This window comes from Gambusia affinis, linkage group LG09, assembly GCF_019740435.1.
Source record: "Gambusia affinis linkage group LG09, SWU_Gaff_1.0, whole genome shotgun sequence".
NCBI lineage: Eukaryota > Metazoa > Chordata > Actinopteri > Cyprinodontiformes > Poeciliidae > Gambusia > Gambusia affinis.
In genome coordinates, this window is record NC_057876.1 from 26,259,524 (window position 1) to 26,284,610 (window position 25,087).

General features: G+C 39.8%; 1 protein-coding gene across 3 annotated transcripts in view; it reads right to left on the reverse strand.

Annotated features, from left to right (window-relative positions):
• Nucleotides 1-25,087, reverse strand: part of spata5 (spermatogenesis associated 5) — a 107,266-nt gene that overhangs the window by 16,742 nt on the left and 65,437 nt on the right. For 2 of the 3 annotated variants that reach the window (XM_044126462.1, XM_044126463.1), the window contains exon 15: nt 1,314-1,478. The exons of the other annotated variant lie outside the window; for it this stretch is intronic. In XM_044126462.1, the coding sequence (XP_043982397.1) occupies nt 1,314-1,478 (165 nt within the window). The remainder of the gene's footprint in view (nt 1-1,313; nt 1,479-25,087) is intronic. 3 annotated transcript variants of the gene reach the window in all.

Here is a 25,087-nt window from a genome sequence, read left to right on the forward strand (position 1 = left end):
ACACTGCAAGATTCCAATTCCTCAACTGTAGTAAAACGAGTTCTTGTTTTATTCTGTCAAATATTTTGCTTTGTACATTTTTATTGTTCACAGATGCCATTGTACATGTTTGTTTTCTGTTCTCTTCTGGAACATTTTGTTCAGTCATATTCTTTTGGATTTTGATAAATCCTTCTCATAAAGCGTGGAACAATTATACCACAAACACCTGCAAGGAAGAACTGGCTGCACAAGTTTGCATTTACTATGGATTTTCTCTGATACTAACAGGGTAAAGATAATATGAATAGGCTTAAATATTTAGATATACTGAGCTAAATATTTTTATAAGGGGTACTGAGCAACACAGAATGTCCCAACTTGAAAAGGCTGCAGCCTAGTAACGTCTGGTTGATAATCATGATTGGCTACAGCGGGTAAATCAACTTTGTCAGCAAAAAAAGGATTTGATTCCCTGAAATGATTAGAAAGACCAAAACTCAGGGAAATTTAAGAACTCAGAGAAGATCTAAGGGGGAAATGTGTAGATCATCACCACTTGGGGAAGTTTTTTAGAGCCTTTTTTAAACAACTGCAGATTTCAGAGTTGTGTACATAAGTACAAGTTGTCTGAAAACACTGGGTCATTGGGAAGGCAAACACACACTGAAACCAGTTCCAAGAGAATAAAACAAAACTCAGACCTCAACTCAACAGAACATGTGTGCATAATGTTTAACCCACTCAGATCCAGTGTTGTAACATTATACTGTAGTATCTCTAAAAAAACCACCATACAAATATTGAATTTCAAATATTATTTTTTTGTTATCCAGACTTTGAGATCAAACCCCTTTGTTCAGTTTTGGAATACTATTGGATAGAAAATGTCCATGTAAGTTCCACAACGTGAAAAATCTTGGCTGAGAAAGATCTCTGTTAATAGCGCTGTACCAGATTGATCAAACAGAAAGAAGGTAAAATGTCTTTTAAAGTTTTTTGGACAATCACTACAATATCTAGAACATGTACATATTAACATTTTTGGGGCAACATTTATATATAATTCAAAATCATTTTAGATTTCATTTAATATTACATTTTCATACAACCTTACAATTCTCTAAAAATACTCCCACAAAAGCATCAACAAGAACTTTCTTTTTTAACTTGCAAGGAAACTAAGCAAGTTTAATAAGGATTATTAATTCAGTCAAAATTAATTATTATTGTATAATAATTCCAGCCTAGAAAAATTATGATTTGCACTAATGATCAAACGCCACAAATGTTATTGTTATTTCCTATAAAGCATGTACGGTAGATTTACTCACTTCTGCTCCTGAGTACTTGTTGGTCCGAGTGACCAGCTCATCGAGGGAAACGTTCTCTGCTACGGGCATGTTACGGAACTGCAGGGAAAATATCTCCCATCTGGTCGGACCGTCGGGAAGAGGAACATAGACAATCCTGTCAAGGCGGCCTGGACGCATCAAAGCCTGAGAAATAAAAAAACTAAATTGAGTCAAATTCTTTGGGTTTTTTTACGTTCACAAGAACATTCCACATTATTCCAAGTTCTCCAGCTGTTTATTTGTGACTCAAATTGTTAGGATGTGACCTCTGACCTCCTTAGTGGTTGTTTGTTATGGTGAAGAGGTAGAAACTGAAGCTAAGACTCAGACAACCAAAACGCTGAGAAGAAAACTGTGAAACTGAGGTTTTCAGCAAGGAGACAATGTGGATGTTATCTGATAAAGCCCCCACTTCCTACAGATCACATCACGGTGACCCCAAAACAGTCGCAGCGCACCCGAAGCCGCCGCTGTCTCGCTTGTCAGACGTCATTAGGTGGCAGGCGCCTCTCAAGCCCAGACAAATATGGCCCGTCTACGTTCGCTGTCCTCAGCCTCGCAGTGACAACTTGTGGTGATGAATGCATTCTGACAAGCAAGATGAATTCAGGATTTTAAAAAACAACAAAAATCTTGGTTTTTAATTGAACACAAATGAACGCGCAAGGAGTTTCGGCAATAAATGAAAAACAATGAAAACATTCCAAGAGTGAGTGGATCTGAGGGCCTGGATCTGGGCCAGAAAGGCCAAACCGAGGCCACACTGGGGCCACACTGGGGCCGGTGGAGACGAAGCAGGAGATAGACGCAGACGCAAGCCAGGCAGGAGGTCACGTCAGAAGGGATCAGTGTAGGCTGGAGGAACTGGAATGGCAGCCTTAACGCTCCCTTTCATACATTATGCTGCTGCTGTTGTCGCTACTTTACAAGTCTTTCATGAGTCTGACATGGAGTGACAAATTTGCAATTTCACCATTTTAGCTTATCGTTAGTTAAAAAATTCCCCATTTTTTGGTACTTGAAAAACATTCAAGGCAGGTAAACAAATTGTGAGATGGCAAGGAAGCCTTTTAATTTATCAAAGATAAATCAACAAAATGTCAGCGGAAAAAAAAAAGATGGTCTGATTTTAATAATAATGAAACTGTACTCCTTTTACATTTTTAATAACATTTTAAGAAAAAATTCTTTAATTTCCTATTAATATAAAATAGGAAATGAAATCTACCAGGGATATGAATAATTCTGGGCTCAACAAGATCTTGAAGTGTTGAGATCCACTTAATTCAGCACTGATGTAGCAGAAACATGTTCATTATGCATGTATGTATGTAAGAGTGTGTTCTCTCACCATTCCATTATGCTAATCATAATCATACTATTCTGGCATTATGAGGAGAAATTGCTGCTTTATATGAAGGTGATTATATCACAGTGGAGATTTATTATATTGTCGTCACAAATTCCGATTAATGATGTTTAAAACAAACCAAAACCTATTGTCAGGATCGTTAGTTTTACTATTTCTGTTTCTTTAATGAAAGAAACAGTGACGTTTGTGTGTAGTTTTCTGATACAAATCAAAAGTTTTTACAAACTGGTATGTTTTTCAAGAAAAGTATTTGTGTTTGTGGGCCTATGATTGATGTCATGAGGTCAGAGCAAAGCAGTTACCTACAAAACAAGTGACAAATAGTTAATAGTAAACACAATAGTACCACAAAATATTGTGATATAATTTCAAGTCCAACCCTAATATCACACACATTTGTTAATATTGTGATTCCGCCTCATAATATTGAAAGGTAGAACCTGGATGGAATTATTCTGCAGATACTTTAGGATTTCCAAATAATTTATTTGTGGAAAAAAAACCAACAGGATTTTTATTTTTCTCAAGGATATTGCTTCAATTTCTTCGTCGCCTTCTGAGCTGATGCACTGTTATTTTTCTTATAGGTAATTACTAGACTGCATATAATTCATAATTTGCCAATGATGCCATTGCATTTAGAGCTGGATGGCAGCAGGTGGTGAGGATAGTCAGGAGAATATAATGGAAGTTGAACTAATTTACCTACAGGCTCAAAAACTAGAAAATTAATTGCAGGTAAATTGATAAAAATAACCCAGTTTTTTCAAGGCTTGCTTTATTTTTTCCATATAAACCGTTTCCAGTGTACAGTGCCAACGGACAGCTTCCCTGCCTTTTATCTCCTGGTTTTCCTGTGTGTCTCTGTGGAACATGAGGTGACGGAAACCGTAGCTAGGCTCTGGTAACCACAACAGGGCCACGGCTGACAACACAGTCATGGATCATGAGTGGAAATTCTCTTGTTTTGCATGCCTTCGCATTATTCCGCCGATTTATTTATTACTGGGGGAACTTTTCTTTATCAAAACCCGAAAGATTCCAGACTCGGTTTGGTTTGCCGAGGTGATTGGGTGCAGGGGAGGACTTCAGCCTGTTCCTGTTTGTCACAGCAGGTTGAGCCGGTAGCAGTGAAGCGTGCTGCATTATGCGGAGGACGTGCCAGGGACACTTCCTGAGTTGCCCTCTCTGGAAGTAACCGGCGGCTGCATGCCAACACAAACCTGCTGACCTCCAGCAAAACAGCTCTCATAGAGCGCAACTCCCAAGTATTCTGGCAAGCAAACGCAAACAGACAGAAATCCGTCCTTTTGGTCTCTTATTTTCTGGTTTCAATGTGAAGCCTGCTGCTTTATGAGGCATTATGTCCCTTCTAATACGAAGGAGACGAGCCTGCAGCTTTCCGGCGCTCCCAGAAAGTAGAGCCGAACCTCTCAGCTTTGAGACTGCTAAACTCATCTGACTGCCCTGCAGGGGAAAAAAAGGCTTTTTTTCCCCCTTCCCTCTCAGCAAGAGCACGGGGCCAATCCATCACTTAACAACATACACTTCCTGCTCTCAAGGATCAGGGGGTAGCTGTGGTGGCGTGGGGTAAGAAGAGGAGGAGGTAATGGGGGATCCTGAAAGATGGATACTTGGCATGTCGGGCAAGCGTTGATGGGATTTTTTCCCCCCCACCTTAACGGTATGCTTCTTCCACCTGAAAATTTGGCTTGACTGGCAAGAAGGGAGAAGGAAAGAAAAGAGACAAAAATAGCTGAAGGAGTTAAGAGAGCCCACTTTAAAGGACTGGAGGAGCAAAACCCTGCAAACAAACACAGGTAAGTAGCGTGTGATGAAGCAAATCCCCATAGATAACTCCAGGTTCAACAAATTCTCCGTTGTTTTAACATGAGTCTGCATGACAGATTGCATCCACCTCATTGCACCACTGACATGATAGGCACCATTACACACAAGCCATTAGTAATTAGAAATGCCCCCAGGTAAGAAATACCAACTGGCTTTAAGTCAACACTGAAGTTCACCACCAAGTCTGGGTGAGAGGAGTCAGAGAGATTTTATTTTTATTGTGTAACAATAAAAAGAAAATCATGAAAAAGTTGCTGGGTTTGGAAAAGGCCATTCGAACTCACCAAGAGAAATAAAAAAAAAAAAAGAAGAAAAATAGTCATCTGGTCTCTCTGCGCCAAGTTTCACTGCCGATAACAACAGTAATCATTCCAGGAATTGCAATCCTCCTCAAGAAGTGATTACCCCCTAATGACAGACGACTTCCTATCTGTGAAGGCCAGTGCCTCTCCTTAACCACCAAGGAATGCTGGGAATCTTCTGCTCGGAGCGCTGCTGTTCCTGCAGCACATTCTTGGCCAGCTTCAATCTGACCTGCAGAGCGCTGTCTACCCACTGTTTACAAACGGACGCCCACGCCATCCAGGTGTCTTATTCTTAGCACCACGACGACACGGTTACATCAGGAGCCCATGTTGCCAATCACAGCAGGAATTAAAATCAATAAAAAAAACAAAAACAAAGTCGGAGATACTGAAATTCCAACCTCATCTTTGTTGCTGCTTTTTTTATTACCAAAATAATAACAGGTTGTCTGAGCAGAGCGGCCTGCCTGGGGAGACGTGAGTTGACTTTGTTCCCTGCCTGCGGGCTTTCGCTGCATGCGGTTTCCTAACCTGTCAGTCCGCAATCCTTTCAAGCTGCCATGAGTCATTCTGACTCGGTGATGTCTCGTCTTGGATTCAGGCAAAGCTCACTCCACAAAACCATAAAATAAAAAATGAATAAAAACACACAGAGCACAATGGGAACTGAAAACTCAGGCAAAGGTCACCAAAGTTTGTGATGACTTGAGAAACTTTAGGGGAGGGCACCGACTAAACGCTGACAAACGACGACTGTTGTGTTGATAACACTTCTTCTGGACAACTTGTGAAACATTAACACAAAGAGCTATTTTATAGTTTTGTTTTTTTTTTATAAATTCAGAACAAAGTTTGTGTCCTTTTTGTATCTCAAGCGTGCAGCAATTTCGCGCCACCTTTTGTAAAATGGTGCTTTTTTGCATCCTATTCAAAATGAAGCTTGCCTTTCATAGCAAGCATAATGTTATTATTGCATCAAAAAAGTGTGAAGCAACCGTCACATTTATCCGACATATGTTAGAGACTAGGAAGTACGAATGATGTCTCTAAGTAATGCTTTTAGAAAGAACTTCAGATGTTGGAAATATTAGCAAGGTATCGCAAACAAAATATAAAATAATTTATACTTCAATGTACACCCTCTTCCATAATAAAACAATCTAGATTTCCCTTTGCAATTCTCAAAAGTAGTTTGTTGGTCTGGAGAACACAATGCAAAGTTGGAAAGGAATCAGCAATGAACGTACCCTTACAAAAAAATCCCATGAAAATCACATGTGATCACATAATCCACCAAAAATTCACATGTTTTCACATGTGATCACATGTGGAAATGTGTGAATCACATGTGAATCACGTGATTTTACCACAAAACGTTCCAAAATCACACGTATTCATGTGCTTTCACATGTGATTCACATCATTCACGTGTAAAAATTTGTGTGAACTACATGTGATCACATGTGAAAGTCACATGTGATTTTCATGGGATTTTTTTGTAAGGGTAGAGATGCTACCTCCCGTCTCTGCCCTCTATCAAACAATCTGGGAAGGATTTTAAGGTCATTAACAAAAAAAAAATGAAGTCCATAACTTCTCAGAAAGCAAAAGTTGAAAACAGATAACAGCTTTCCCAGAAGTGGATGTACCAGCGAGGTCAGACTACAATTTCTCTATATATTTAATAATCCAAGAGCGCCACTTCAGACTTTGCAGGCCACGGGTGGCATGTTAAAGGTTCAAGGTCATGACAGGACAGCTAGCAAATGACTGAACAAGCATGGCTTGTTTGGGGAGGTTGAAATTGAAACTCATCAAAGCTTAAAATCAAAGGGAAAATGCTCTGATATCTTGCAAGTATGGCTGAAGCAATTATTCATTTTTATCGTATCAATTATTGAAATAATTGTCAACTTATTTAGTAATAGATTAATTGTTAAGTGGAGTTCACAAACTAAAAAAATTGCTGAAAAAAACAACACACACACACACACGCCCACACACACACAAACACACACATTGCATTTTAGGCAATAAAGGGTATATTTTCTTATTTAAAAAAGGAAGTGAATTGTTTGGTTGCATATTTTAAGGTATTTCTAATATTGTATCAAAAAGGTTTAAGTGGTTAAATAAAAACATTGTAAAATTTGCACATTTTTTTAAATATGATTAATTGATTGTCAGAATAAGTACTAAAATAATAGTTAGTTGCAGCCATACTTGGATTTTTCTGCAGTTTTGTACAAACTCCAATCAAAAAACAAAAGGCATTCATCCTCAACACAGCTGTCCAGAGTTTGACCTCTGACCTCTGAATCTTTGATGCACCTTTTCTTTCTCTTTGCTCCCTTTTCTGTCAGATCATTGTGAATAAAGGCCACTAAGGCAGAAAGAAACTGGGTCATGGATGGACATGTGAGCGTTTAATAAAGTAATACAGGAAATAACTACAGAGAGCTATTGCTGCTAGCAGCAGTTCAACATGAAACCAAATCATAGGGTGTACTTAGTTTTTCATTTTTACCTTTGTGCTTGATTTCTGTTTAATAAATAACGGTAGTGTTGAATATTTTTGTGTTTTGTGCACTAAAGATCAGACTGAAATACATTTAGAATCTGATCTTAATCAGATCTGAAGATTTTGAATAGAACTTTAATTAAAGCTGTGATTAAAAACATCAACCGTTTGGGAATCAAATATGAATTGTGTCCCTTGAGATTCCAGTGAAGGAAAACATGCCATGAACTCATTCAGTTATTTTACATTCCACAAATAAGATTTACAGCAGCCATCGAAGGTTTCAGAGCGCATCGCTCCACAGAGATGACATAATTTGTACATGAGGCCTCGCTGTCTGCAGAGGGACACCAGGCCTGCTTTATGTCAGAGCCGAATCCGATGCGCGAAAGGATCAGAGGAGGACCGAGTGTGCAGAGAAAGAGAGAGTAAATCACAGGCAGAGGGGAGGGGACGGCAGAGCCGAGGGGCCTGAGAGCGACGGGGAGGGAGGGACCGGAGTTGGCAACCAGTCAAAAACATGAGAGGCTTTCACTCTGGATTTTGCCCTTGAGTCAAACTTGCATCCGGCAGGCAAGGCCACCGTGTCCAAGAAGCAAATAACTCTGGCGCTGTTAACCCGCTGCAGCCCCACATGCTCTGCACAGCCAGGAGCAAGTCGAGATTTGTAGTCTTAAAAAGAAGCATAAACCACGGGAACAAGTGAAAACTTCTTACTCTTTGGTGCTGAAAAGGAACTAATATGGAAGAAGAATTATCAACCACTTACCCGAAAGGTTCCTCCAGCAAAACACACATTAGAAAATATCAAGTGAATATATAAAAAATACACACTCCTATTAAGATGGCAAGTTTTTATGTTTTTTTTTTTAAAGAACACAGATAAAACCATTTTAAGAACATTTAATGTAATCTTTAACTTGTTTATCTCCACTGAAATACAAGCTGAAATATTCCAGGGAGAAAAATATAAAGATTGGAGTCGATCACTTAAAGTCCCCCTGATTAGCATAAATGAAGCTCCATTCTTCTAGTAGGACATTTTCTTAGTAGCATCTCAAAGAAAAAGCTGATGGGAGCTTCCAAAACATCAGTGATCCAAGTTATCAGCTCGAAATCTTTTCCAACGGATTAGATGCACCATAAAACATGGTGAAGACAGAGATCATAAAATAGGGAAAATATGTCACCATGAAGAACTAGAGGTACCTTTATGATTGATGAAGAGACGAGGAGAAAACTGGTAGAGGAGGCTGCCAGGAGGCCAGCAGCAACAATAAAGCACCTACAGGAATTTCTGGCAGGTAAGTTTTGCAAAAACACATGAAACGGTTCCCAAAACCATGAGAGAGAATGTTTTATTGGTCTGAAGAAATAAATGTTCTACTTTATGGACACGCATCCTCAAAAATATATGTGGTGCCTGGTGGTGGCAGCATCATACTTTGCAGTTGTTTTTATTCAGCTTAAACTGTGCATTTAAGGGTAATGCATACAAGAACAAAATGTGGCAGCTGCAGTAAAAACAAGTTTGTTTGTTTTTTTTGCATGATGTCCAAGAAAAATTAAGTGGGAGGGGCCTATAAAGACCTTTTAGTTCTGAAATTGTAGTTCTGAAATATGAACATTTAGTGTCAGGAAGAACTTTGCTCTTGTCCTTGAAGTCACAAGAAAAGTAAGAAATTCTGCTGAGCATCCAAGTACCATCAACGTTGGCATAAAACTTTGAGGCTTCTGCTGGAAAACTGGAAACCAACACAAACCTAAAAAGATGTCTACTTTTTTATTGAGTTGTACTCATCAAGGGTCACATTAAAAGTGGGAAAAATTCAGAAATTATCTCTTGTGGTGTTCAGACTTTTTATGCTCTGCATTACAGAGATTTTAGTCAGTGTTGAAAACATTTTCATTTCGGCTTTTATACGTATGTGGATGGATTTCAAGCAAAGCAGAAAAAACTATATGATAATACTTATGTATGCAGATAATTAAATAGTGCAACAGAAAAAAGTACCTAAAGGTAAAAAATATAGTCCTCATATACTCATTCAGAAGTTTAAACTGTCTAAAATGTTGCGTAGAATCTTAAATATTGTTCATTAACTTGTTCATGTTACATACAAAAAATAAAAAATAAAAAAATTAACAAAGCTCCAGTCCTGCACAAGGTCTGTGTGATTAAAAGCTTATTTTCTTGGCAAATGTGCTTCATTTTTTTCAATTCTGCTTCGCTCTGAGATTTCAGCAATTAAGTTCTGGAGTGCACTGTTATGAAAATAAGACTGAAGCTGTAATAAAACCAAAAATTTCCTTTAACACATAATCATTTGGGTGTTTGGTTAAGTCCTAGAGTGTCAGGCATTCAGATGTTTTATTTGTAAAAAAAAAAAAGAAAAAAAAAAGTGTGGTCCCAGCAGGGAGTCTGGCTCCAAACCTCCACACATCTTAGTGGAATGTGTGTTTCTACATACGAAAGAGCATGCATTCATAGCACGGCTGGGCAAATACACTCATTACAGAATCAGATGTCACACCTCTTTTACCTTTCATGGTGTCGGTCTGCGTCTGAGAGCCCCCCCAGGTGAAGGGGCTGAAGCAAGGCGAGAAGATTCAACGGCAGCTGTGTTGCTGCTCGTTTTGAGAGTTTGGGGCGGAAGGGTGAAGACTCTAGAGGCGAGGGCCTCACGCCCCTGCAGCTGCCCTGGAGGCCGCAGTCAAGTTCCTGAATCTGTCAAAACAACGCTGAATGGCTCGCCCTCACGCTTCTACGGAAATAAAATTGGCCAAGGCCAAAAAAAAACTTATTTTGATAGGAGAAGGTAGAGATGTTGTGTGTGCATGTCTAAGGAGGAGGTTGTCCACCCAAAAAGGTGAAGAAAAGCAGAGGAAATTAGGCCGAGGCCATGTTGAAATGTCGACTCATTGGAGCCCAAAATAAAAACGCAGTAAAAGTAGCTGCCATAAAACACATGTATGTTTGCTTAACAAAGAGGCGTTTCCTGTGAGCTGTCCGCAGTTCACAGTTTAACTCTGCAGGACCTTTGCTTTCGGTGTAAACTCGCCAGGTCTGGTTTCCATAATCTGCCCCTGAGCCGGTGGGCACCCTGTCGAGCAACTGCCGCAAACAAATCAGCAGTAACGGCCAGTGATCAGCATTTTTCCAAAAACACTTCATCTCGTTATGCATTTGGCACGCTCACGCATTTACTGCTAATGTTGCCTTCATTCACGCATACTGTAAGCACCTGCATTGAAGAAATTGTGCTGGATGTAAGTAAAAACTAACCTTTAATTTATTAAAAGTTTCTGTAAACGACTTTAAAGGAATTTTCAAAACATGAGACGTGCTACCACAATCACAAAAGTCTCAACAAAGGGAACGTCACCATAACAGAAAACGAGGGGGATAATTTAATAAATAATAATAATAAAGTTTAATATGAGTGAGTTTATAGCAGATAAATGCAAAAATGCACATGTAGTGATAAAAGTTTATGGTCCTTGTTTGGGTGACTTCAGTGGATGAAGACTCCATTATGCTCTTCATGACTCACATCAGCCATTAGAACAAGGGTCCTCTTTATGCTTTATCACACCACACCCTGGCCCACAACATGGACTGTCCAGATGCAGCTATATACTAAAAACTTCTTGGGCTTACAGCCAATCAATGTCAGTGGATGGATGCTTTGCAAACACATGTCAATTGATTCTTGGTATTTCAGCTTCCCAAGTTACATTTTCTTTCAACTATTTTAGATATGCGCTCCGAAAAAAATCCATGAATCGGCAGATTTTCCGTAAATGATTTGGAGGTACGTTCAACAGAAAAGTCCAGGAAGAGGTGGGGGCGCAGCTGCACTGGCTTGTTTTGGACTCTGCTGCTGCCACTAAACTTCCAACCAGGACTCCTATACAATACCACCATAGTGACAACCCACAATAACTAAGCTATACAAGTTAGTTCATGCTCAACGTCTCCAGAGCTGTGAAAGTCTATCACCCCAGAAAAAGTCACCAAAACCCCAAAAAGATGATCCAAATTCTGGATTATTTACGTCTTTTTCTTTTTACATTTTACATCATAATCAGTTTTAATCCTGGAACTCATAGTTTTCTTCCCAATCTCAATGATCTAATGATGCATCAATAATTCTGGAGTTTATTTAGGGGTCAGATCAACATTAATGCTCTCCGAAATCGTTCTACTAAATCTTTATGCTTCAAATAAAAATATCTACAGTTAAATTCCAGTAATCCATATCCATATACTGATGACGACTCGCAATCATTTTAATGAAATTTACACTAAAAGAGTTGCCATGCTGCATGGAGACAAGGTGTTACAGCTTCTGCAGGTTAATGAGAACCACTCATCTACACTTTGCTAAACAAAAGACCAGTGTGAAGTTGGGAGAAAAGCGGCTTTTATCAACAGTTGCCTGCATGGTTTTGGTGGTTCAGGTTGCCTCTTATACGAAGTGTGGTCTCCTGATGTATAGACTCCTGGTACTAACTAGGTTTTGTGTATCAGGTTTTGCTTGAAGGAGGGTTGTTTAATCTTTCACTTTAATTCCTGAGTTTTAAAGTTTTGCATACATTTCGGTGTGCTGTCTCTTAATTCCCAGTAATTATTTATGTTATACTCTATAAACCTATAATACTTTACAACAACTTTATTGCTATAGATTGAGACCAGGGTTTGTAACTCTCTAAAAATGTACCCAACTGATTTCTTTAAACTGCTTGCTGGTTAGCAAAAGTATATTTAAAACCCAGGGAGATATTCATAATGAAAAGTCCTAGCATTGGATTTTACTGGCACTTTTAAACTTTGCATTTATCTGACTTTATAGGCTATAATCTTGTTTTCTATTCCCAGGTGATACTAACATTTTTAAGTTGAGCAATTTTTTATTATCCTTTCTAATGGCTTTTTCTGCATGTTTTCCAACCATTATTTTCCAGAAACACCCACATTTCCCATCATAACACACATACACAGAAGCCCCTCTTGCCCTGAGAGACAGACCGCAGGTGCCAGGCCCACCTCAGGGTCCCTGCCGGGCTCTCGTTAGGTCTGGTGCCATTCAGGCGGCTTCTAACACGCAATCCTGAGTGCTTTGTGTTTCTCTGACAGGCCTTGTCGTCCTCTGCATGTAGTTGTGGAAGAAAAGGAAAGAAAAGAGGAGGAATTCAGGGATTACTTCTTTGGAAAAGTTTAACAGAGCCACAAGGCTGAGACTCACCCTTTACCTAAAGTGGCTTAAATGGACCATAACAGTATATTTATTTCACCTTGGCGATCATTTGCATCAAATTAAAACATCCATACTGTTAATGACGTAACACCTAAACATCTGCTTTTACATTGAATTTGAGTTTTTTCTGTCTTTTTCCACATGGCATTTATGTTATTTTATTTAAAAAAGAGCAGAATTTTAGTTCATGCAAGCAATTATTGCATCAAATCAGAAAAACTAGTCACTTTTCCGATAAATTACCACAAAGAAGCTGAAAAACATCTGGACTGGTGTTTTAATGTGTGGCCTAAACACAAAAATGAATGTTCAAATCATGCGCTCTATATGAGATCATCACCATAAATACCAATATCATCTCCAAGGCAACAACACAATCATGAACCTCCATCCTGAGCTCTTACAGGGAACCATATTACCACCTAAAAATACCATCTAAACACAATAAAAAGCAGAGGAAAACCGAGCGGTCACATATGTTGCCACTTGCAAATCCTGAACGCAGAGGAAAACACAAACAGGCACATTGCTGAGTGACAGAGGCAACTCGCCCAGATCAGTTTCCACTTCCATGAAATCTAAACATTAGCTTGTTTACCCTCACCCTAGGATGATACAAGCATGAGTGAGAAAGAGGAAGTACGTGTCTCTTCAGTCTAATATGGGAGCATGTTCTTAGAGCAACACAAGACAAGGAACAGGGGGGAAAAACAGCTAAACTTTTAACAGAAAAGACTGACAGGAATACAAAGGTAGGCATGAGTCAGTTAGTAAGTACAAGCATTAGGAGAGAAATCATAGAATAATACAATGTTGCTCCTCTTTCACCTGTTACTGTGTATTGCTTGTCAGCTGGCTTTAAAAAGGGAACTCCACATTTTTTTGTACATTGCAAAAAAAAAAAAAAAAGACAAATTTAAATGTTAAAAAAGAGACATGCTTTGACTAAAGGAAAATCTCAGATCTAGGGGAAGTGCAGGTTTAAACTACATTTGGCAGATATTTTTATCATTTGTTGCTCTACAAATAGAAGAACAGCAACATGTGTACAATTCTGTACATAGTACATAGTACTATTCAATAATTATTTGAATAGTACTACTCTACTGCTAGTTGTGGCATCACATTAAGGAATGAAGTTGAGAATAAGGGATACAAAAATGCAACTATAAAGGTTTAGATCAAAGCATATTCATGAGTTAGAATGGTTTAGTCAAAGTCAAAAACAAAATTGAATTGTGCATCTATGGCAAGACTGTAAATTGATGTTCATCCTGATCAGGTTGGGGCAATTATACAAAGTTGGACACTTCCTGGGTCCAACAGGAAGTTTTGGACACTTCCTTCCTATGTCCAACTTTCTGTTGGACACAGGAAATTGGTCCAACACAATTTTGAAAAGGGCATGGTGGGGAGGAGGGGAATAAAGAGATGGCACACTTTTCAGACTTATTTGTGAAAACATGTATTCTCTATCATTCTGCTTCATAATTATCCAAATAGACAGTGTGTTGGTCTTTAAGCAGTAGATGTAAATGCAGCAGCCCTGCACAGCTATCGGGACGCATAGATAAGATGCGTACCATACATGAACCTTTTAAATGAAGAATTATCTTGGAGATTTGAGCCTCTTACATCATGATTAAACATGCATCCACAAACACCCTTTGTAAATCAATTTGTATTTCAATCGTTCAAGTCAGCCTGGTGAGGTCACAGGCTGTGTGCTTTCAGAGAATGGAACTAGGTCCAAAAAGGGGACCTACTGGAATAACATTGCAAAAACTGTTATTCCAGTACATTTTCCTCTGGTCGAGCTCCATCTTTAACCTACTACTATCTGCACCCTAGTCTGCTGATTATTATTATTTTAAATGGACACTGGAGAATCATATGGTGATTCTGCTGTCTTTGGACTTGTCACTGTGACAATGAATAAAGACCATTGATCAAATGCATAGCATCAGTGGGTTAACTTGGTTACTAAGTGGCATAGGGATCAAAACACCAAAATTTATTTTTATTTGTCCACAGCAGCTTTGCTCAACATTTTGTCGTTTCCAACAATGAACTAAAGTGCTTCCTTTTAAAACTTTGGTTATAGTTGAACCGAAAATACTTTTACGTATTACTGCCCTGCACACAATAAGAGCTGCATGCTAAATGTAATCTCCAGCATCAGACCAATTAGCCATCTACTGCAGGAGATAAGAAGACAGAGGAAGAGGGAGAAAGGAAGGAAAATGAAGAAAAAAAAATCCCCCATCCAGCATGTGAAAACCTGTGTCAGATTTCGCCATAGACAAGGTCACCCTCTTTTGGTCTCGCCTCAGTGAACCGGCTGAGTAACCGGATCTGGATCAGAATGGCGACTAACCAGTTTTTTGTCATAGGAGAGGGACTGTCTTGGTTTACAAGCTCATTGTGTTTACAACAACTTTACATGTTGATTTTCTTTAGTTCACTGTAAGGCTTTAATTTACCTGTAGAGAGATCTGTGGAGGTGTGTGTAACTATGCACAGCTGTGAACACCACTTCAAACATTCCCCTCTCATGCATGCAAACACCAGAGAGGGGGGGGGGAAATGAGGAGGCATGTCCCAATTCCACAGTCTGAGCATCATCATTGGTGTTGTGCTACACAGCCAAGTTAACACTTGGTATGTTTGTAATTGTGCTGCCTATGAAACTGCACAGTAATCCCTTCCAGCTGCCTCCCTCACTCACCCATCCACCTTCCTCCTCCTCCTCCCTGACTCTTCCCTTACAGAGAAACTGTAGCTGTGGCTCGGAGTATGTTTTCCATGGGCTCTGGTGGATTCATCCTGCTGACAGCGCCAAGCCTTTTATGCATCGAAAACACAGTATTTCCTTTCAGGTGGAGAGACGATGGAAGGGAGAAGGAGAGCTGAGATGTGGGCGGTAGCGGCGGTGGGGGGAGAGAGCTAAGGACTGTCCCTGCAACAGCCCTCAAACTTCAAAATCTTGGTCCTCATCTCTTCAAAAAAAAAAAAAAAGGAGAGAGAGTGAGACAGACAGAAAGGAGGGAGGGGGTGATGGATCAAGAGAAGAAGAAGGGGAGGCGGGAATAGAGGAGGGGAGGGGGAAAAAAACAACGGCACAAAGGAGTGCGTAATTAAGACAGGAAATGGGAGAAGAGAGGAGGGCTCTGGGGGCTTTCAGAGAGAGGCTGGCTGGGGTCGCTTTTCCAGAGAATGGAGGAGTGGGGCCGATACCCGAGTCGTCTGAATGGAAATCAGATAATCTGCTAACACAAGGCATGGCCCAGATCCTGCCTGCAGACTGATATGGATAGGCCAGTTCCTGTTCCAATCCGCTGCTGTGGCACAAAGCGCTGCCAAGGCAACCAGCTGTTCCAGCCAAACTTTACCTCCCTCCGAGCTGGCCGCAAAAAAACACAACAAAAATAAAAAAAAATTTAAATGACAGGTGGGGGCAACAAGGCTGTTGCAAGCCGGAACGAGGTGATAACGTAAAGTTAGACCAACAGTAAGAAATTAACACCTGCCAATATGAGGACAAAATACTGTTGAACTCTGTCTTGGAGAAATATGTCAGCCAGTAGAACATTAATGGAGAGCAGCCAACAAGTGGCAGGAAAGAAGAAAATAAAAACATATCATCTATCATTCAGGTCCACAGTGCAAGTCAAGAGTTTACATATACTCCTTTCTGGCATGAATGTCAATAATGATAAAAGAATTATTTGCAATGGGTACCAAAAACAACATTTTGATTTAAAATGAATTTTCTCCACTTCTGACTGGTTCAAATTTACAAATATGTATGTGCACCCCTACTGATATTTGGTGAAATGTGCAGTTGCAGAAAAATTTTGAAGCCATCAACAACCTTCTGATTTCCAGTTGGAAATTTGACAGCCCTTCTTGACAGGAATGGTAGAGCCAATTTAAATTGGTTGCTGTCTTTGCCCAGACCATTTTAACCCAAGGCTACAAATCTTTGACAGGGTGGAGGTCCAGAAGCTGTGTTTATCAAAACCAAAACCACTTTAAATCCATATTTTCAATCTTGATTAAGATGGAACATCTAACTGTGCCCAAGTTTTAAAATTGCCAACCATAATAAAAGAAAAATGTTAGGATGTTGAAGAATCACTAGGGTTCAAAGGCCTTGTTATACAACAAAATTTCAACTTTGTCAAACAGGTGAACTGGCATAAAAATAGATTGAAACTGAATATTCAAAGCCCCTTCATTACCAAAAATAGTATTTTAAGTGTCAAATTCTAGAAAAGAAAAGCTGGTGTAGATCCATATGTTTATGGATGCTACAAGTGGTTGTGTATTGAAGAAAATACACAGTCAGAGCGCATAGATCTAGAATAAGCATTGCCCACCAATACAACCTTGAGAAACACAACTCATGGTCTTTGATTGACAAATGCTTCAAGTCTTTGATTGACATGCGATGATCAACTCTGTGAAACATAGCATTGAAATCCAGTGTACACAACCTGCCCCTTCAGGAAGCATATAACTAAACTAAAGGATTAGAGCCAATCAAAAGTAAGGCTCCTCCTCCTTGACTCTAACTAGAAGAAAAATCTGGTAAAACAAATGAAAAGACATGAAATGTGAGGTTCCCCAGTGCAAATAGGGCAGAAAATACACAGTTAGCTGCATATTGAATTAAATTGGTTGCACTCGGATCCTGCATTTCTGGAGAAAAAAAAAAAAAAAAAAATTTGACCTCACTGCATTGCAATTTTTATCTGCTTATTATGCGGATCTGGTACTGGCCATAAAATGACTGAACCATGGAAATACCATATAAAACTTATAAAAATGTATGTATGTTTTTCTGCCTGTTAGTTACAGCATTATTTTTAGTGCCACCGAAGTACGTGCCATAACTTTTTACAGCATGATACAGACACTAGATCCAGAGGAACGGTGTCTATAATCCTGTTTCTGACCATTCAAATCAAGCCCTGTCTGTAAGCATAATAAACTGGAGGCCAGATTGATGAAGGTCGCTACTGCTTCAAAGTGTTCATTTGATCACATCTGGTTAATATATCACATTTTTTGCACGTCTTAAGTGATCTAAGTCAAACACTTTCTACGTTTACACAGACTGAAACACTACTGATGGCTCCCTCAGCCAAACTCAACAGTCTCCCCTTTCCACACACTTCCAAACAGTCCGTTTTACAACTTTAAACTCATTTACATTTTTGTGTGCTTTGTCACAGTATCGTTTGCTGCCGCTCTGAAAAACGTCCAAACCGACTGATCTAGCTAACAGCGGTGTTGGTCCCAATGAGGTGCGAGGATCAAACTCTCCCTGCAGCGCCATAAAAGGGTTATTTACAATGGTTTGAACAACTTTATAGATTCCCCTGGAGGTGAACAGGAGGCCAGAGCTCTAAATCAGAGCTGGTTAGAGGTAGCTATTTAGACCTTTTTAAATCTGAGCTGTGTTCGTATATTTTAAGTGTGACGACTTAACAACAAGGAGGAACAAATCTTTAGCAATAAAGCCCCGCCACGAGACCCGTGTTGTTACCCCAGCCTCCTCTATGATTATCAAATATCTGCGCGAGAGGCGACAGGGGTGAACAAACACACCTCCTACCGGACCTCCACCTCTGCTCCCACTTCAAGTAGAAGGCAGCATAACATGCAGCGGCGTACCACAGCTCAAACTTCCCCTTCCTCTCAAGGGGAAGCCATTTTATTGTGTTCCACTGAGATAATTGCCAATCCTTTAAATGAAAGGGTTTTCTCTGTGCTCTAGTAATTACTAGATGCACAGCAAGGGTCTTGTGAAGGAGGTGGGAAGGTGGAGAAGAAAAAAATGACAGGCAGGTATTAAAATTCAAAGGGTGGGGCAGGAAGGAAGTCAAGAGAGGGATGTGTTGAAACACAGAGATCCAGGGAGGGCTGAAGGGAGGGAGGCACGCAGAGCTGCAGCTGAATTCGTTGTGGGGGCTGAGAAGGGACATGTTTATGGTCTGAGGGTTGGGCAAAATTTTTTTTTTGTTTTTTGATCCAGTGGAGCAATCTTATGCCAAGTGCCAAAGACACATCTGCTTCTGGGCAATCTGTTGGCATGGCGAGGTGATTTATGTGGTGATCACTGACCTCTTTTCCTGAATCACTGATCATTTTTAGGAACCCTCCATCAAGCTTGAAGCAGCTGAGCCGAGCTGAATAATTCTTTCAGACAGCACAAATTACATACTGCGCTTCCTCCGCAGTGTGTTGAGGAATGTCTCCCAGTGATGATGGAGAGGCTGACAACCAAAGCAAACCGTAAGTGCACATGCATTCACACACCTCAAAGGTTTCTGGATGTACTGGCACAGTTTCACAGCACAACTGTGATTCACCTCAGGTAAACACACACAGGGGCCAGCCAAATAATTGTTGGGTGCAGATGTAAGGATTTCACACTTATTAATTATTTCTCTTCCACAGTTTGCAAATAAAAAGGCAAAGCTGAAGATCCTCTTTAGGAAAAATTTTGTCATGATGGATTTGTGATGTAAAAAAAACTGCATGCCATGGATGCCATGCCATTGGCTTCTGACTTCCAAAATACAAAAATGTGGTCAGATTTTGAAATGCCAACTTGATCTCACAAGACTTTTTTTCTATGAGACAACACCTTGCTTAAAAACAGTAAAGTTTGTGCATTGTCCATTGTCCTGTTGACACAACAATGAGCACAGGCCCCAAATCAGTGGCGCATTGGCCAATGATTTGGCCAACATACATATGGAACACTACGTAGGAGCCCAATCTGTCACCAAAACAACCTCATTGTCTTCAGTTCATCACTCGCTATAGAAAAGAATTATTATTAATTATTATCAAGCTACATAACATCTCTGGAGAGGGTGCAGAGAGACACAGCTCAGGTGGGAGAATCTTTGTGGATCAATGGCAAGAAGATAAACCCAAAAACATGCCACCACTAGAAATATGAACAAGGTTTCAATTAGATGTTTTCTGTTGCATGTATGAGTGTCTTTATGAACCAACTGAGAATGATGCTAATCAGAATTCAATTTTCTGACAATTTGACCGAAAAATCCACTTCCTTACTTCAGTCTGCACCATTGTCACTTTCATGGGAATATTGGTGAATGGCTGACGTGAAAATGAGGGCATCATCCCCAGGAATGCTATCTACACCATGTGCAGGAAATAAAATGGAAAAAAGTTTCTGCGTCGTCAAAGTTACAGCAAAAGTCTTCCAGTAAGGTCCTAGTATTGCTCAGGTTAATGTGGGTCATACAGTTCAGTTGTCCTATAGTGTTGACAGGTATGGCTACCTATCAAATTATCTACTTACATGCCATCAGGTATCACTTACACGCTTTCGCCTGTTGTCTCTGACCCTGGAGAATGGGCCTTCAGATGCCCAGAGAGGCCCCAGGTTTGTCAAAGGCTTGCCTGTTAAGAGCATGCTGGCCTGGTGGAAAGAAGGTGTGCTCCAAGCTTGTTATGTGACACGGAGGGGAGACAGGCCAGAGGAAGGTGAGAAGAGAGGTGAGGGGAGGAGTGTGGGGTAGAGGGTGGAGGTCAAGGCACACAACAAAGGCCTCTCTCAAGTCGGGAGGGCCCATCAGTTAAGTGTGTTTTCCTGCAATTTGAGAAAGTGGAATCTGGTCAAATTGGTGTCCTCTTGAGTTCCGATTGCCTGAGTTATGTGACTGTGGGCTTTAGAAGTGGGGGTGGCTGGTACTGCCTTAATTGATACTTTCAGCTATTTGGAAAGAAGACCGAGACTCACAGTAGTTCTGAATGGCGGCATTCCAGGTCAGACTGAATGTCTCCATGGCGACCACGGCTGGGGGTGGGGGTGTCATTTGCAGATGCGACTGGAAACGGATACGTAGTAGTAGGACAGCACCATGACCAACAAAACACTCTTCTGCCTAAAGTTCACCGGACTGCAGTGGGTTCTACATCTTCAATCTGAGCAAGGACATTTGATACAATGGTTTATCCTCACGTCAATGGCCACCACAGTTATCAATGTCCTCTATTTACCGAAAGCTAATATGATGAATCAATGCTGGGGATCAAGTATTGGACTCAAATATCTGATTGTTTGCTCAAACCAGTAAATATGGTCAATGAACAGACAAACAGAAACAGAAATCTTATAGTTGTTTCGTACAAAGTCTTCAAGATCTGAAATAGAACATTTGAAATGAACAATGTCAGACTATTCGTTCTGCCTCATCTGATTATATTAACGCCTGAGGCAAGATGGGTGGCTTAAGTAAATCCACTACTGTTATGCACGTGTGATGCCAAGGAAAGTTAGTCATAGGTGTTGGTTAAATTTGGCACTAAATCTAAGAAGTTCAACCTGAGTCATCAGTTTAGCTGTGACCACAACAACAAAACAAAACATCATCAAGCCTACAGATGATTTTCTGAGCAATGCTCTCCTTGCCTAGTCTGTCAGTTTAGATCATGGAGGTTCCAGCTCCAGTCCTCAGGGGCTGGTGTCCTGCTAGCTTTAAATGGGTCAGCACCAACACAGATAATTAAAATGGTCCAACTACCTTGTCAGGATGATAAAGTTCTGCAGAAACCTGCAGATGAACAATCATATCGATGTGTTGAACCAGGGAAAGAACTAAAAAAAGGAGTTAAGGACAGACTTGGACAACACTAATATTGCTGGATGGAGTCATACACTTTCCATTTTGAGATGTTTATTTAACAACGTTCAGTGAAATGTTCAAAGAGGGGATTATTGTGCAAAATTTACTTTTTTGTGCTCATGTCAATAAAAATAATATGAATTTCTCATTAAAAAGTAGATTCTTTGGTGAGTGTTTGAGAAATCCTTGGACTTGCAATTCGGGGATGGCTAAAAACATTCCTTATACAAAGGACCACCTATTTGCATAAAGCTGTGTCTTGGAGCTCAGTCCCCTGCTGGTTTCGCCCTCCTATTCTCTGCCACAAGTATCCTCTTCCCCCACCCCAATACGTACTTATGTATGTACTTGCAATGTACTGTACATTATAAAGTTATCACACCAAATTTCAGAGTAAGACATATGAAAAAGGCTTGTCCCTTGTGCAAAGTAATAAGGTTTCAAATGTGAAAGCCTTCAGTGTTCTTGTTCTTCAGTCCACAAATGGGGAACAAGATAATGCTTGTTCCATTGTTCCAGCTTGGAAACCCTAACAGTGTACTTTGTGTGCAGTTACAGATTGTGTGGGAATATTGCAACGTGATGTAAGGACGTTTCAGAGAATTATGAAGAAGCACTAACTGCATTATACACAGTCCCGTTTATTCAGTCGACTCAGCAACGCCCTGTTTGCAAAGACATGCATCCTTCCTTTTACAAATGGATATTATTTTACAGTCTCCCTGACCTTGGGCACAAGAAATGAAATGCAACACCACCCGCCAGTCTATTTCTGTATTTGTCTTACAGTAAGCTGCCGGTAATTGAATCATGCCCTCCAAGACAACGACTCGTGAATGTTGCTGTGAACATTTTCTAATTCAGTCACACTGGTTAAGAACGAGACTTTGTCTTTAAAATTGCAACATATACCTGTTACTCAAGTTACTCAAGTTACTTTATTTCTTCAGTTTTTTTTTATTACCAAAAGGAGAAAGTGTTATGCAACAACTTAAGTTCTTTAACTTTTGAAATCAGGTGATCCATTGTAAAAGTCGACATCCAATTCTTAAATAAGATCTTATATATTTATTTGGTTTCATAATCCTTAAAGATAATATTATGTATAAATAGACTTCTGATGGCAACAGAAACACAATAGGTCTTTAAAATAGTATGTTGGCAAGTTAATTTGGCATCAATGAATATTTTTCATGACTCACAGTGTCTTAAGACCGATAACACCCAGGAGTTATGAAAACGCCAAACGAGAGACATGCAGAAAAAAGCTATGTGTTTATCCAGGGATCAGTCTGGTCTGATGTAAAATAGGTTAATTAAACAGAATATATAGTAAAACATTTCTCCCAAATGTGTTATTCCGTTTTATAACAAATCTACAAGAAAACTACCTATGTGGTTGTGTAACAGTTCCGGATCTAAGTGATCCCTTTGGCAAAAAAACAACAATCTTCAGTTTCTAAAGATAGACAAACTGGTCTATTCGCATGCTGTCAGATGCCTAATCTCAAAACTAACAAACCACAAACTGAAAGTCTCTAGCTTTCCAACAATAGGTCTATGCTTCTTTCCCAATAAGGTCAAAGAGCTGGAAATTCACCTGAACATAAGCCAACTGTTATCCAGTGGCGGGGAAAAGAAAGTCATCAGTCATTGAGGGAAAATTTGTTCAAAAAAAAGTTCAAAACATATTGTTGGGTGAGGATTTTTCAATGCTGCGCCACCTTAAGTATCTCTGTTTTTGCTTTTTCATAAAATGTAATATGTGATAAAAGTTTTAAAATTGCTATTTAATTTTGTAAAGGAAAACAGCTGCCCACACCAATCTAGTAATTGTAGCAGGGAAAAAAACATCATCTCTGTTGGAATTACGTCCAGATTTAACTAGGTCATTTTAATGCTGTGCTTTGGATCAAGGTTCTGCTGCATAACCCAAGTGTGCATACATACAAGATTACGAACAGATGACTAGGCGTTTTTCTTTTTTTGATAGAGAGAACAATTTGTGGCTCCATTAATTACAGCAGGTTGACCAGATCCTGAAGTAGCAAAATAAATCAAGACCGTAACTCTACCTCCGCTACGCTTATCATCTCATTTGTTTTTCAAACCTGAAACAAAACTTCCAATAAGTTACACTTTTGTTTCATCAGTCCATGGAACATTTTACAATACATTGTTGGGACTATAGGAAAACAGAGAAGTGTCACTGTGTTCTGATTGGTCAGCAGTGGTTCTGGCTATTGAGCTCTAAAATGTAAGCCATTTCCGCCCAGTTTCTCTTTCCTACTTGTTGAATTATGAACTCTGACCTTAACTGAGTAAAGTGAGTCATGCAGTGGTTTAGTTATTGTTCAGGGTTCCTTTGCAACCTCCTGGATGAATGATTGATGCAGTATTAGAGTACGTAGACCAGCAACTCCCCCAATGTGGTTCCCTGGAGTCTCAAAGTCTTAGGAATTACTTTGTAAGTTTTTTCAGAATGATAGATATCAATGTCATTGTTTCTTATCTGCTCTCAGATTTAGTTAGATCAGGTCATAGTATGTTGCTTCATCAGATCATTTAGCCTACTTCACGTTGCCATAAAGGTCCTATTTAAAAAAAACATCAACCTTATTCTACGTATCGGGCAGACATCAAACATTTGGTCTGGGTGGTGAAATTAACATCTGCTTTTAAACAATTGAAATTAATAACAGTTCATTTATGAATTAACAAGGAGAGCAGGTAGGTTTGGAGAGTTTTCTATTTTTAATAAATGAAATTGTCTCTCACTGAAATTATCTTCAATAATAAAAATTGTTTGATGATCTTAAACATTTAAACAAAAGCAAAGGATCTGTAAGGAAGCAAATACTTTTTGGCAGCACTGTAAACTGTAGAGATTCAGGTCAAGCTGTCAGGCTGAATGCAGCCGACAAAAACCAGAGCCAGTCCGTTGGGTTTTGGAGGCCTTTCAAAACCCCCAATTTGAACAAAGCATTTTTACTATTAGAGCAACTAAACAACATCGCTGCTACGAGACTTTGGCTGGTGAGAACAGAACTATACAACATCAATCACAATAAAAGTAGAACTTTCACGTTGTTTGGCATCTGCTTGCAATTTCAAGTAAAATCCATCTGGAGGGCTAAAGTCCTCTGAGATAGTCATCTCCTGGGCAAAACTTTCTCAGATGAGGGTCTCAGGTCTAATTTGTGACCATTATCTGTATTTAGGTCTTTCAAAGTGCAGCTAAGTTGTTTGGGAAAGACCTGTTTTTCGCAATAGCGTTTACAGTAAGACATAAATTTTGAAGCAGGCTTGACGTGGGGGTTCCTGAGCATCTGAGGGCCTAAAAAGGGCGGAGCTATCATGTGGTTTTCAGGTTAAGCAGGCTCTTGCAGCTTGGTTGTGATCAGGCGTTTGATAAGGCATTGTTGATGGGCTGTGGAAAAGCGTTTTATCACTGGAGCATAATAGCGTGCATAAAAGTCATGAACCTGAATAAATACGAGGGAGCACACACCCTCAACAAGACAAATGTGTGAGCACGCTGGCACATGCACGCACGCACTCGAGCTTGCACACCTCGTGTGCAGCAGCGCCAATCCTGCAGATTATCTTTGTGAAAGAATGGAAAGATCTGTGAGGATTTCTTTTTTCCGACTCCCTGCTTTCCCCACACCATCTGCCCTTTTTCCCTGCTTCGCTATCTCCTTCCACGTACAATATTCCTTCCTCCGTGTCTTCTCCGTTTCGCTCTCCATGCCTGAGTGCAAGGTG